The sequence below is a fragment of the Cystoisospora suis genome, assembly GCF_002600585.1.
Source record: "Cystoisospora suis strain Wien I chromosome Unknown contig_1109, whole genome shotgun sequence".
NCBI lineage: Eukaryota > Apicomplexa > Conoidasida > Eucoccidiorida > Sarcocystidae > Cystoisospora > Cystoisospora suis.
Window position 1 is genome coordinate 12,813 of NW_027153910.1, and position 15,110 is coordinate 27,922.

The window sequence follows — 15,110 nt, forward strand, 5'->3', positions numbered from 1 at the left end:
GCCACTCCTCGTTTGCTATGAGAGACGACGGTAGCACCAGAACACAGGAAACCTGAGACTGGTCAAGACGCGTGCGGGTACGAGGCAATCATCGGAGAAAAGAAACTACCTTGGCCTGGAGTGGCTAGCCACCTGTTCTGAGACATTGCCGTAGTAGACACATTGGCTGCCTGATCGATGATGACAATATCGTGTCTTTCTTTTGGCCGGTGGGCCATTCAGTGTTTCCCGCCCTCCCGCAACGTCAACCCGGTTGTGGATACGTGTACGCATGAAGATATGAAAGGAAAGCTTATGTCGCGGAAGAAGTCGCGCGGTCGGGTAGGTTGAGAAAGGCATATTCATCATACAAGCACTCAGTAACCACCACAAATCCATCTCTAAGGATACATATCAAGTACATCTGCACGTATATACATACACGTAGACAGAGATATACATAGCAAACACTCACCATACTTTTCTTGACACATCCAACGACACAAAACCTCTGTACAACAAAACAGGAAAAGACATCAACCTCCTTGTTCTCTGATCCACTCATCCACATGCCACAAGCAAAAGGCAGATGGGACAAGAAAAAAGCTGTCTGTTAACTGGAGAAAACACCACACACCTTCGTCTGTCTCTCCTGTCATCAGCCACTTCCGATAGAACACCCCACAACATCCGTCGCAGATTCTCCTGCACCCGTAGACAGTTATGGGCAACCCAACCTTTCTTGGCTAGCCACCGAGAGGATGTGAGTGAGAAGAGCCCGTAGCTACATACCGGAATATTACGGGAAGGTAATACGACCTCCGGTGTCTTGCCGTGTCAATTTCTTCGTTAAAATAAGGGAGGAGAAGGAAGAGGAGGAGGGGAAGGGCGTAGCTTTGGTTTTCTGTTCGTTGAGATGTTCTTTGATTGACCTCCCTCGCCTTGCTGTGCAGCTTCATTCGTCGCATTGTTATGGCTGGATGAAGAGACAGATAGTGACGATGAGGAAGAAGCTCGATTGAAGAAACTTTGAGGCTGCTGGTCGTCTGCCGATAGAGTTGACGGCAAAGTATTCAACCGAGTCACAAAGCCTGACATGAACGAGCTGAGCTGTAGAGATGACATACATTATAAACAAAGAGGGAACCGAACAGCTGCAGTTTGACCATGAAGACAAGGAGATCGCTGTGGAGCTTGCCTTCCTCTCTTGTTACGATGTTGTTCTTTTTTAGCAAGACTGCGATATGAATCGCACATGATGTGGAAGATAGACAGCTACCTAGCACGTACAACTCTTTCTGGATCAAGAGATATATGGATAAATACGTTTTTCGATAGAAAAAGATCGGATTCATTGCTTATGTCACTTGTGGCTGGAATTCGTTGCTTTCAGGCTCTCTAAAGAGTCAAGACAATCCTTCTACACCCGCGTGCCTAAACGTCGTCAACATGATGTGGGGGATTTTAATCCTTTTCTACAGCAGAAGGAAAGTCTCTTGACGTCCTGGAAGAATCTAACAGAAGAACAACTCGCGGAGGACGGGGAGGGGGAAACTGGTATACAATGAAAAACTCAAGAAGAAGGAGAAGAATACCTGTGAGCCCCAGCGGCAAACTTCATCAGAAAGTTTCTGATTCAAATCAGATACAGAAGCCACCAGGCCTCTTGCCAATTCAAGATGTCCTTGCTGTCGTCGGGCGAGCATGTCCTCTACATTCTCAAGGTCAACTTCTGCTTTCCATAGCAGCTGATTGATCTGCTTCAATCTCTCAATCTGTGAGGGAGAGGGTATGGCAGTGAACACAAGACAGACAATCAGATACTCAAAAAACAGCTGTGTTGGGGTGTAGCTACACTGCAGCAAGTCGTTTGTCCGGACGTGAGAAAAACCGCAAGAAGTCTGGGCGTCGGAATCGCGTATCATGCTGGATGACTACATCTCACAGAGGAGGAGAGATAAAGAGTACATGCCTGCTCACTAACCTTCATTTGTAGTTGGATATACACAGGGGACAGGATAGAAACATAAACACAAACAAACGTAGATAGATAGGTGCAAATAGAGAAAGAGATCTGTCCACAGACAGAGAGATGCAGACGGGTAGATAAACGGATAGATAGATAGATGGACAAACTCCGGGTATACATGAATAACTTCCTCGAACTATATCTGAGGAAAGCTTGTCTGTCCTCAACTGCTGTATACACAGATCCCCGTATATATGTGCAACAGCCTTGCGGTTTTCCATTTGTCCTCTCTATGTCATCAAGGCGCCGAAGAACATAAGAGACGAAGGAAGAGGATCTAGCTCACTTCTTCAGGAGTCCACTGATCCTGATTCGGTTTCTTATTACTATGTTTTCCTGAGGACGAGGCTGAAGTTGTGCTAGCAGCAGTCGTAGGGTCGTCCTCATCATCACTCCCAGCTACAGCAGCTGTAGCTACAGCTACAGCCTGCTCGAAGAGCTTCTGTGCTTCTTGTGTAAGTGGCATGGCTTGTTGAAGGAGGCTCATAACACTACCTTTGACTTGTTGCTGTACATACATTCCACATACAAAGAAACAGGGGAGATGGATACGTGGTCGTACACCTGTCAAAGGAGGAATGCCTAGAAGAGAGAAGACTCAGTACTGATGCATCTTGAAAGATAGATGGAGGAACGGTGGACACTCGGATTGTTTTCAAGGAAACATCGCGTCTTCCAGGCCGCCGTAGATAGGGGTTTCCCTTGCTCTGAGTTATCTTGTACGTAGAGGTGGTCAAAAAAGAATAGAGAAGTAGACGACGACAGAAAAAAGAAATCAGTCTAGCTATAGGCACGTACGACAACCTATTTGGTATGCCATCTAGTGTCCACCACTGATGAAAGAAAGACTAGCTAGCTTAGAAAGCTAGCTAGGCTTTCTTTGTTAGAGATGCACACAGGTGATGCACCTTTCGTACTTACTTACGTACATATATGATACATACATACATATTGATACACACACTGAAGAGATGTGACTAGGGCGAAGATTCTCAGCTTCCTTCAGGAGTGGAGTCCTTCGAATCTTCTCAAGTGCGTGCGCCTGGTGCGATACACTTCCACTCTATACATATATACATTCATCAATCTACCCCTGACTGCCGTCAACCTGTGTAGCAACGAACTGCATGCATATACATATACATATTATTCATATATCCTTCTGTGAAGAGCTAGAGACATCTGTGTAGTTTGTAGTTGAGAACGGAGTGATGAAAGATGGGAAAGGGAAAGAAAAGAAAAAGCAAGCATTCTCATGGAGAGGAGAAGAGCTATACAATCTAGATATCTGTGAAGATCATAGATGAAGGCAAGGAGAAACCGTTTTTTCTTGCAAGTAAGAATCTTGACGTACTTGAACAGCTTGAACAGCCTCAGTTGCACTTGGTCTATGTGAATACTTTCTATACTTCTCTTCAAATGAGAGATTTTCATCTCCATCCGTATTCTCATCTCCGCCGTCACGTGCTGCTGAATTATCGCCTCTTCTACTACCTCTTTCTCCTTCGTCTCCGTTGCCTCCTGTTCTTCTTTTACTTCTTTTCTTCTTCACTTCTCCTGATGAGGAAATACTCACGACTACCGCTTCTTCTTCTTCTCCCTCATCCTCTTCTTCTTGCTGTGGCTGTTGTTCTTCTCCTCTACTCTCAGAACGAGAAGAGTTAGATGGCGCACCTCCTTCGCTGTTGTCTCTCTTGTCTTTACTATTGAGATGAGAGCTGTCACTCATACCTGCTGGATTCTCTCTGCCTTCAGACCCTCCAGACGCTTGCTGCTGACAAACTTCAGACTTGAAAGCTGAGAAGCAGGAGAGAGCGAAAGAGAGAGAGAGAAACAGAAAACGGAGAAGGAAGGAAAGAGGGAGGGATAAAGAAAGAGAGAGATGAAGATAATGGATGTGTGAAAAGAAATGGTCTTGGTCAAGAGAAGCACCCACAACAAGTGAGAGAAAAGGAAGAAGAGCACACCGATAGCTTGTACCTTTGACTAGATAGAGATACAGAACGAATGAAGAAAAGAAGGAAACGGAGCGACTGAAAAGAAAAGAGAAACACATGGCAACTCCGCACTGTCTCGCCTAGAGGTAATGCCTGCATCAGAGACATGTCATAGTGCGAACCATACGCAGGAGAACGATTTTCTTTCACGTGAGACAAAACTGTAACCTGTCAACTTTTCTTGATTCGTTTTGTCGCTGTCTTCATACCTCTCTTTGTCTAGTCAAAGATACAGGCTATCGGTGCACTCTTCTTCCTTTTCTATGAACCTCCTAGCCTTCTCTCTGAAGGGACGAATGGATGAAGAAACAAAAGACAACAGATATCTTCTTTACATCGTCCCTCCACACCGTCTGAAGTGTTTTCAATATCTATCTATCTATCTATCTGGAATCTATGTACCTCTCTTTAATATATCTATCTACCCTTCTTTGTGAGACTTCTCTTCCCCTTGCATACAGGTTGTTAGGAGTCGCACTCTTGTTTTCTCGTCCCCTCCTATCATCATTCTCTGTTCGAGCATAGGTGTTCCCTCTACTACAATTTGAACTTACTGCTAAGAGCTGTACGGGCACTGGAGAGAAGAGAAAAAACACGATGAGACAATTCTAGCATTCGCTTGTGCTCCATGGTCTCGTCGTCATTACTATTATCTCCCTCAGCCTCTCCTCCTTCGTTGGACCCTACACCTCTTCTCAAGACACTTGACCCGCCTCCGCCTGTCTCATACACGCCTGCATATGCTGGACCCTATAGACAGGAGAAGAGGGAATGTATCATACCAAAACATACGGCAAATAAGAAAGCTTGTGTTCGACTCCGAAGGGGGGTGGCACTCAGAGTCATAACTGCTCTCCCAGATCAAGCAGACAAACTCTCAACTTAACAGGTCCCTACACTTAGACAGGAATAACAGACATCTGATACAAGTACATACATATAAAGGCACAGACGTGAACATATCGATACACACATACATGTATCTAAACACGTGCACATATACAAGTCTCTCTTTATAACTATGTATATATATATAGAGAGACAGACAGAGAGAGTTGTGATTATGAGACCACAGCTTTGCTTGTTTTGTTTCCATGTCGTTAGTTCTACTTCGTCTCCTTTGCATCGATCACCCCAGCATTCCAAAATAAAATTCCTCTTCTCTATTCGCAACGAATTAGAAAGTCTCACTCCTCCCTTTTTCCCCTCTACGTCCTCTCCCCTTTCATGTCTACAGGCCTACAAGAGATCGAGTTTCCTCTTCAATCCAACCTATCGTACTCACTAAACCATTCCACGCCACAGACATGTCCATACAAGATGCTCGGGTAGAAGCCCCTTTGTGTCTGTTCTATAGCTTTCATTAGAAAGAAGAAACACTGGTTCTCTTCTCCTTCTTACAGATCCAGTCATAGAATAGAAATTAGAAGGTGTAGTCGGCGAAGTGGCGTCTAACATTTCCGGTGCTTGCCGATAAAGATCAAACTGCCTTATCTAAAGAGAAGAGAGGAAAGAGAAAGCAGGGAAAGGAGAGAACAACAACATGTACAAGGTCCTCGAATAACTACAGCTTCCCCCAGCATCCACTGGGTAGCCTGACCCCGAACTACCATAAAACAGTGGATCAAAGAAAGACCTCCATCATTTGAATGACAACGACAAAAGGAATTGAGACTGACTGACTGACGATAGATAGAGTATAGTAAGGAGAACAATCAACTCCTCACGAGTGTGGAGGAAATGTCTGCATCCATCACGGCGGAAAATATTACATGCACTCTCGACAGCCTCCTCTAGAATGAGTCGGTAAAGACGTACTAAAAACATCGACGTATAGATGTCTGTAGAAGAACGGATCTGGAGATGCCAACATGAAAGGAAATGAACAAGATTTGTGATCGACCTTATGTCTCTGGACAGAACCCGGAGACCTTGGTAGATAGATAGATAGGGACCAGGTATACACGCGCACATAGCTTAGCGATTCAATAGTGAAGCTGAACAGAGGTGGATGCATGCACAATCCATACATAAGAATTCTCGGTTCAGATAGACAACGTAAACAGAGATGGATGCGAAGACATAGAAGGTAGGCGGCATCCTGAATCAGACAACTCACTTCCGCTGCGGCTGCCTGAATTCGTTTCTGTAGACCCTGATACTTTCTGGGAAAATACAACAAGAAAAAAGGGGAAACATTACTCGTAGATACATGGCCTCCACCAACACCTAATTGATTGTTTCTTTCTGCTCTGTCCGGAAAACACTTCTGTGTCTATCTCTCTATACATATGTCACTATATGAAGATGGTAGACAGTTTTATGTGACTGAGCACCGATGAAAGTGGAGAGTGTATACGCCGTCACTGTATGATGGATGATACATGGCAGCTGGAGTCAGAAAGAGATCTCTACGTGGTAAAGTATACACAAGCATAGTGAGAGAGATACTGAAGGGGCGAAGCTATAGAGTGTAAACATACCAGCGTGTAGTAGCTAAATTACCTTGGGTCCTGTACAATCAACCAGCTCAACGGCAGCATCAAGGGACACATACGACTGACTTGGTTTAAATGGAGACATAGAGAATGAGAGCCCTCATAGAAAACATGTTCATATAGAGACTAAACACATACAGCGTAGATGACGAACGTAAGAACTTCACATTCACAGTCCATCCAACCTTCTCCCACCCCCCCTACATCAGTAGACAGCTGGAGATGCCCTATGGCAGCTGAAAAGAAGAAAGACAGAAAAACTTCTCCCTCCTTACTCTTGGAGAGCATCAGGGGGATGCCAAGGAAGATCCATACAATCATCCAAATTAACTTGACCAGGTTCTTTCACCTCCGGAAGAGCTGTCAACTTAATCGCTACGTTGTTCTGGATGAGTGCTCGTCTGTCAATAGACCCCGATACATGCAGGAGAATGAGAGAGCAGATAGACAGAAGGATTAAAGACAGCTGGATGGGCAGCACGAGAAAAACTAGAGAGAGAAGAGGAGACAGACAGCAGACCACCGAGGGATGAAGTGACACAGGAGAAGAACGAAAACAAAAGAGGAAGAGATCCATCATATCTTGATTAGGGAGACAGTTATATAAGCACAGATGTATTCCCATCAGGGCGTCGACGAGCAGAATAGAAAAGAAATGGTGAAGTGTGTTTGTGGAACGGGTGTCTTCTCGCTAAACGCTTCACAAACAGCAAAGAGCTAAGAAAACACAAGAGAAAAAGAGTAATGGATAGAAAGAACAACACAGTTCGATAGAATGCATGCATTCGAGGGGTTACCCATTCATTTCATTCCTATCCACGCGTCACGTACGACCGAGAATGACGTCTTTTCTTCTTTTTCTTTTTCCTCTTCATCCCTTGGAATGTAGCGTCTAAGTCGAAAGGCGGGATAATCTGTTCATGTTTGTTTCTTTCCGTGGTGATCTTACCTGAAACGTCTTGAATGAGAGAGAAGAAGCTTCTTGCTGATTCTCACGCCTTTATTAGCGGCAATAATAGCTTTAAGGCCTGTCACCCACATATCATATTCAAATTCATCTTTACATGTTAGATCTAAAGTCCTGACACCATGACTAGGAGGCTTCGATAGTTCAATCAACTTTCTGATTCGTCTTTCTTCCCGATCTTCTTCTATAATCTCTTCTCCTCCTCCTTCTCCCTCTCTTCCCTCTTCATCTTCTTCTTCATCCTCATCTTCATCTCCTTCAGGTCGCGAAGAAGAAGACGCTCCTCCACCCCCTCCTGCAGGACTTGGTGGAACGACTGCTGCGGCTGACGTATAGAAGACAAGAGAGAATGAGAGATGCTGGAGAGCTGGCAAGCGATAACTTTGAAAAGTCTGGGATTTCTGGCCTAAGAGAAGACCTTGTAAAAGAGGGAGATGAACAACCGATGAAGATTTCGACTTCGATGATGTATACCATAACAATCGACGTCGATCCATTGAGAGTTGAAATTGACGCAAGTGAGGATACCCATACCGTGTATGCTTCAGAAGATTTGTCCCTAGAAAGGACAAAAGAGAGAGAAACAACAGTCAAACAGAAGAAAGATAGAAAGAAAGGCAAGAAAGAGTGAGAATGAAAGGAAGAAAAAACAAAGAGAGAAACGGTCTTCTATATGGCGTTCCATCTTCATCTACCTCGTGACTTATCTGTCGATGAATCACTATAAGAGAGGATATAAGTATCGGATGTCTACGGACACATGTCTACATGAACTTTCACGTACCAGATTGACAAGAATAATGAAGATATAGATACACAATGGAGAGGAGTCGGTGCAGAGTATGTATATGACGTATATAGAGTGACCGCGGTAACGCGTATCTGAAGAGGCTTGACAGCGCTATAGAGTTTATTTGGCCAAAACAAGGCGTCTACTTACGCACAGGAGAGCCAAAGAAGAGACGAAAACCACCTGAACTTTAGGAGCTGTACATCAATCTACCTCCACCCCATATGGAGTGAGACTTCTTAGGAAAACGAAGACTTCCCTTTACCATACAGCCGATAAGAACCGGTCTGCCACTACGTCCGTTTTCTTTAGAGCAAAAGTCATACACTTTCTTGACGAGCGCAAACATCTCAGAAGACAAAATGATTTGAATCGTCCTTCCTCTCTTCGTGTGCCTTGGTTCTACTCAGATTTACTTCTTAGATGCTCTGAAGAGCTGGTACGTCATATCATATAAATGATCCTTGGTCTATCGTCAACAAGGTACTGAAGAAAGAATCACGTCGTTGTCCTCTAGGGTAGGTATGAGTGTGGTGGTGTGGCATGCAGCAGCTATAGGTTCTTATGCTCGCCTAACAAGAATCGGTCAGAAAGAAAGAAAGAAGAACGAGAGAGGACGATGAAGAAAGAGAGAAACCAGAAGTTTCTTTGTAGTAGTACTCCCCACCCTAATTCGAGAGACACACACACATTACCTTGCATCATTCTTTGAAAGGCTTTTTGACTCTCTATGTGAAGGAGAGGATGTACAGGAACGACTAAGCGCCGCCATCGATCTCCTGAGTAGAGAACAAAAACAGAGACAAGAGAACATGACCAGAGCTATCTTGAGACTTGACCGAAGCCGAGCGAACAAAGAAAACCAAGGTAAGAGGCGTGTCTCCGTTCTCTTTCACATACGTTTTCCTTCTTGACATCGAGGACTTCATCTCTTCATGGAGTTCCTTTCAAAGGAGATATACATAAGTTCCTATACATCGAAGTCAAGTCATGGCGAAGATACACCTCAAGTATTCACAGCATCGCATAAGAATCACAGGACACCTGTGCAACTTGTAGACATGCGTCAGGAGGCACCTACACTCTCACACCCCCCTCTATGGCTACCTGGAGCAAGGGTGGCCCTGCGATTACTACACGTAGCAGCTGTAGTGGTCGCAGGGACTATCATGACTACCTTCTCATACTTGGTGTAGGTGAGGAGACATCTATTCAAGAGAGAGACCAGGCGAAAGAAGGAAGAGCTACCGAAAGCAAAAGAGGAGCACAAGAGCCTCTTGTCATCCAAGGAGGCGGAAGCACGAAGCAAGACGGATGAAGAGGAAACAGACAGACATTAACTCCATACACCTGATATGTTGGATTTCCATAGAAGTATTCTACCGGCAGTCAGGATGCCTAGCGCATCTACTCGAAATCTACCCATCCTTCCTCCTCAAGAAAACTGGGAGAAGAAAGACCGAAAGATTTCAACAGGGCTGCTATCCACTCCAGAAACGGAGTGAAAGTCTTCTCTGTCACTCTGGTCAGAGATTCCTTCTTCTCTCTTTCTTGTTTCTTTTTCTTTTTCACCTGTAAGCGATTGTATTTTATTCCGTAGCGGTGAGGTATTCATCGTATGATCTTCATCTTCATTCTCTTCATACTTCTCCAGCATGTAAGTACATCCGTCCATAAGCTGTCCAAACTCCTCAAACCGTACGCGCCTTCCCTTCATAACACGTAGGCGAGACCCTCCTTCTCCATTTCCCCTGTGATGGTTTCCTTCGGGATACTTTGATTCCAGCCCTTGGGATTCTCTTGTAAAGTTGCTGGGGTTGTCGCCTGCTTCTGTCCTTCCTCTTCTCTCTTGGCTCCCTACTGTAGAGGAAGAAGCTGAAGAGGGGGTGGCGGGACTACGACTTGCGTCCGAAGGAGGAGATGGGGGAAGGAGACAGTCGCGGCTAGTTATTAAGCCCTCAGGGGGACTGATAGGTCCTCCACGGAGTTGAAGAATACAGATATCGAGGAAAAGAGAATCGCAATCGACATCCGCGCTGTATTGCAGGAGAGAGAAAATGGTGAGATATAGAACAACATGAAATAGCACGTAACATACACAAGTTTGAGACTGGAAAAAGAAGCATGAGGAGAGGGGAAGGGATTCATAAAAGTGAAGATACACTCGAAGGGAGACACGTAGAAGGAGAGCCGAGAATCACACCTATGGTGTCTTGTGATCTACTGGTCGACCTTTGAACAAATAGACAGATGGCTAGGGATACAAGGAGACATATATAGGCACACGAGGTTCATGTGGCGGAGAGTAAGACGATGTCGATCAAGAAGAAGAACGACGAAACTGCCTCACGAAGCGAAAGAAGGCGGTTCGTCTGGATATAGAGGGATGCATGCTTAACGAGGGTTAGTCGTACATGATGAGAAGTATGACGGAATATATCTTCTTCAATCCTCTCCAGCCATCAATTCCTCTGTCCACTTGAGTACGGAATCGAGATGAGAATAACCGCCTGCCCGGACGTATACGTGGTAACCTCTCCATCTATCGCGCGTTCAATACTGATGGGCCCGGAGGGGAGCCTACGTATACATGTGTTGCTATATTTCCATATCTGAGACTTGACTCCATTCCCTCATAGATCACTCCGGACCCACAGATGTAGAAAGGTGTGAAAACCACTTTAGAAAGACGACACCAAGGAAAAAGCACGAAGGTGATGGGAGTGAAAAGATGTAGAAGGATTACCGGGCATCAAACGAAAGAAGGAACAGACACCTGTTTGGACCGCAGGGGCCTATGGGTGTCTATACACATACATATAGCGAGATATGTGTAAGAATCGCTGAAGTTGGTTCTACCTTGTACGAGTAACCACTTGAGCTTTTCTCCTCTTCTGCATCCCAAGATATTTTCCCCAGTTGCAAAGGGAGGTCGAGAAACACAGCTAGTCATGGACAGAGGAAGGGTAGAGATAGACTCTCTTTGGGAAGACAACGTTGTCACACATGTTCTCAAGCCTAAGATGGGAAAACGTCCCACAAAACAAGAAAAGAGTGCGTCTCCTCCTTCTGCATGCATTTCCTGTGTTGTACTTCAACTTGATAGCAGTAACGACTACTGGACATTCGAGTTTCTGTTGTTCTACCCCATCCAAAGACACGCTAGGATTCATTCATGTCTAGGGAGGAAAGACAAACAACAATGAGGAAAATAGAAGAGGCTAACGTTTTAGGAAGAGGTTCAATCTGCCTCAGAGCAAAGCTCGTTGTCGTCGTACAGAGGCCTCCCCGTCTCTTCTGATGTGTTGAAGAAGTTCTTGGATCTTCTCCAGCAACGGCAGAATCTTCCCCGGTGTCATCATCAAGCATTACATCGCATGCGCACAGGACCGCTGTCTTCACGTCCTCTGCGCTTGTGTCTTCATACCAGGATACGGGTGTACATACACCCTAGAAACAAGGCAGAAAAAGGAACATGACGGCGTCCTTATTGCAACAGTAAAGTACACATCTATACTCGTACAGAGGCACGGCGAGTGAGCGTACATGAGATGAAGAAGGACAGGAGAGCCTTACACGTGTAAGGGAGGACGGCCATCGTTGGCAGCAACAAAAAAATTGAAAAGAAAGATCTCTTCGAAAACGCGTCGCGGGGAATAGGAAGAAAGGTAGGCGCAGTGTGCTGTCAGGATGTGAACAAGTCTTCCTTCTTTCTTTCTCAAGCACCTCAGCTGGCGGTTTACACACAGCTTGTATGTTGCAAGACCAGCTGAAGAAGTCGTCAGAGGATGGTTCCGCTCCTTCAGATGGAGAAGTCAAAATGCCGAGACATGTAGAAGCAGATCGGTCACCAGCCATACAAAGAGAGATAGGAATTGTCTGAAGTCCGGAAGCTTGGAGCTCCGTCCATCAGGAGGTAGACTAGTGGTATTGTAACGCGAACTCCATCTGGCAGCTACCCGTATAGTTTACAGATAGATGTACATACGGAAGGGTGCATATACATATATACACACACACATACCTGCGTGCATACATACACGAACCTCTACAAAGACAAAGCCAGAGGCAGGAAGACAGGCACGGACAGATACTGGGGAGACTTAGATAGATCGGTGTCGCCCATATATAGGTATGACTGCATGGAGAATCAGAGAGAAGAAGTCGAGCTTATTCGGTTCTTTCTTCTTACCTGGTGAACGACCCAGATGGTTTTTTTCCCAGCATCTTCTAACTGGCGTTCATCCACCTGAGCTGTCTCTCTCTTTGCTTCTCTCTGAACATCGTCCCAACCCCTCAGCTGGCAGTCGAAGACATCCCACGAATCGAAGGCTGCACCTTCACGCTTTCGTTCTGCTGTCCCTTCTTCTTCTTTGGCACCCGAGAGAAAGTCCCTTTCCTTGTTCCCAAGTGGGCTGGAAGGTCCTCCGCTACCTCCCTGTCTCCCTTGTTCTCTTCTTTCCTTTTGTGCATCTTGGATTACAAGCGCCTGATGCAAAGGAGAGACGTCGAAAGGATGACCCGTGCTAGTCCCATGAGTGTTTGAAGAAGGAGAGTTCTTGTTGCCGTGGTCACAAGTGTTCTGAAGGGCTGGCGATGAGCTACCATGCTGACGGTGGAGAGCGGGGGTTGTCTGTGTCGGGGGAGAAGAAGAGGAAGCATTAGTAACAGAGGAGATGAAGAATTCCAAGTCATCTAGAAGGTTAGTCGAGTTTGTATTATCGTTATTAGGACTTCTAAATGAAGGAGAAGAAGTGAGGGGGTCATGAGATGTCTTATGTTCCTGTCCTGATCCACCCACACGGGTCGACGTACCGCCTCCTATAGAGTGTTGGGGCGAAGCTGAAGGGAGGCTGCCGCTGCTGCTTGAAGGCGCAGCTAAGAGTTCGAAATCAGCATCGGAAAAGAAGACAGGGGAAGATTCAAGTTCACGTTTCTCGTCTAACTTGTTGTCATGGAAACGTGTATCGCTTGTTTGGGGGAACTTGGAAGGCGAGCACGGAGAAGAACATGCTGTCTGGTATGAGCTGGCTTCCTCCTCTGTGAGCGAAATTCGAGGCCCTGGAAGGCTTTTCAGAGAACTCCCGCTCTGCCGATAGAGATGCGTAACAGTAGGAGGAGAGTGGGTGGTACTGCCTGGCTTATCAATTGAGTGAGGGTGGGAGGTGGCAGAATCCTGTGAGGGAAGACTTTGGCACGGATCTGCGGGGGGGGAAAAAGATGGCTGCTGTATCTCTATAGATGAGGAATGTTGCGAGGAAAGGACAAGAGATGGGGGAGCAACCCTCTTTAGGATATCGCTAAAGGGATCTTCAGACACTTGTCTACTTCCAGGTTTACTTGGAGAATTGGAACTGTCGAGTCGTGTTTGGTGGGAAAGCGAAGAAGACAGTCGTGCTTGTCCTTGAGGTGGATGTACACTCGACTGATGCAGTGTAACTTCAGCTGGCGACGATGATGGAACGAAGTGTGTCCCTTGTGGAGTAGGCGGAAGAGGCTTACAAGCAGCAGCCTTGGATGAGGCAATGGAGTCAGATGTAAGGGGAAGAAGACGTGATCCTCCACCGATAGGCGAAGATGTTAAAGAGGAACTCATGTCTTCTTCGAGGACACGCCCATCTCCTCCCGCCGCACGCTTTGGCCCCAAACAAGATGAGGGGAGCTGGCGCTCCTCCTCTTTCGGGGAGCTCGCCATATTGAGCTACGAGCGAGAACAACAATCTACGGTTTAGCGCGACGAACAAGGGAGGGAAAGGCCGCAAAACTGGCCAACAGAGCTAGGAGAAAAAGGAAGAAACGCTGGGGTAACGCGAAGAGGGCAAAAGAGAAGCAGACAACAACGAAAGATGCATCAACCGCAGCAAGCGCGGGTTGCACAGAGGAAAGAAGCAGGGCTTGGCCTTCGGGGTCCAGCATTAAAAAATTTGGAGCTTCCTGCGCTTTGGATTTCCTTCTTCCACAAAGGAAATTTGCCTTTGACGGCATAAAACAAAGGGTGAATTTCGCGCAGAAGTTTCTGCAGTTTATCATTCATTTCTCTCGCTGTCCGAGATCGGTAGCTTTCACTAGCACCGCTACCACGGCCATGCGGTGTTACTATTCGCACGAAGCAGCGGAGCGCGAAGCCTGACTCAACAGAGTCGTCAGCGTCGCCTGCCGCCTACAACCACAGTAAGACAACAAGTGTTGTTTGCGAAGTCGCTCTTCGTACGCAGCCTTTGTCCCTTCAAGTGGAGGGAAAAGACTTATACGCACAAAGTGTAAGAGCAGAGGCTGGTTCGTACCGTCGACAGCCTTCCCGTCGGCGTAGCAGCAGTCCCTCTGTCGTCACCCCCTTACTTCCCCCAGTCGCCCAGTCGTCTCGGGTGCAAGCGAGCAGCCAGTCAAAGGCTTCAAGGTTATCGTGACTGACTCGTCCAGGGGGAGGTACATTGTCTTCCTATACTTGTGCCTGTGTGGCCGAATTGTCGTGTCCTTTTCTGGAAGGCGTACTAACCGTGGGCAAAGTGAAGGAATGAAACCCTATTTTGACTCTGGAGGCCCTGGACACCGTCTTGGCAGCTCTTACTCGACACTAGAAAGAATCGTACACTATCTCGTTGACCGATGGTTCGCCGTCTATGGCTCTGTCTTGCAGCTTGCTGGCGGTTTCCGTTTGTGTAAGGAGGGGAAAAAGGGGTGCTTATGGCGCAGATGTGAGTATTTGGAGGCGGCCTTTCACAAAAACACTTCATACACAGCCTGCTCGCCCCGCTGCACAGCAAATGGAGCGTGGGCCATCTTCACACGGGGTCGGTTTTTTCAACCGACGGCGAGAGCTGAAAAGCGAGACTCAGATCCTATCGAAATG

At 46.4% G+C, this 15,110-nt stretch overlaps 1 protein-coding gene across 1 annotated transcript; it reads right to left on the bottom strand.

Annotated features, from left to right (window-relative positions):
* Nucleotides 1-225: 225 nt before the first annotated feature.
* CSUI_002685 (chromosome condensation regulator related) lies at nt 226-14,491 on the bottom strand. Its single transcript, XM_068062884.1, has 13 exons — nt 12,453-14,491; nt 11,487-11,710; nt 9,833-10,296; nt 8,956-9,039; nt 7,453-8,029; nt 6,779-6,904; nt 6,125-6,170; nt 5,407-5,499; nt 4,560-4,755; nt 3,363-3,805; nt 2,295-2,516; nt 1,575-1,754; nt 226-1,089 (listed from the first exon to the last, which is right to left on the bottom strand). Exons 1-13 carry the CDS (start codon nt 13,953-13,955, stop codon nt 829-831), a joined length of 4,419 nt encoding a protein of 1,472 aa, XP_067925138.1. The 5' UTR covers nt 13,956-14,491; the 3' UTR covers nt 226-828.
* Between the last annotated feature and the right edge of the window lie 619 nt (nt 14,492-15,110).

Coding starts and splice junctions, on each gene's coding strand:
- CSUI_002685 (XM_068062884.1), bottom strand. CDS start 13,955: ATGGCGAGCTCCCCGAAAGAGGAGGAGCGCCAGCTCCCCTCATCTTGT. Junction 11,711..12,452: donor CCATCTGGGTCGTTCACCAG/GTAAGAAGAAAG, acceptor CCTTGTTTCTAG/GGTGTATGTACACCCGTATC. Junction 5,500..6,124: donor TTCAGGCAGCCGCAGCGGAA/GTGAGTTGTCTG, acceptor TCTTCTCTTTAG/ATAAGGCAGTTTGATCTTTA.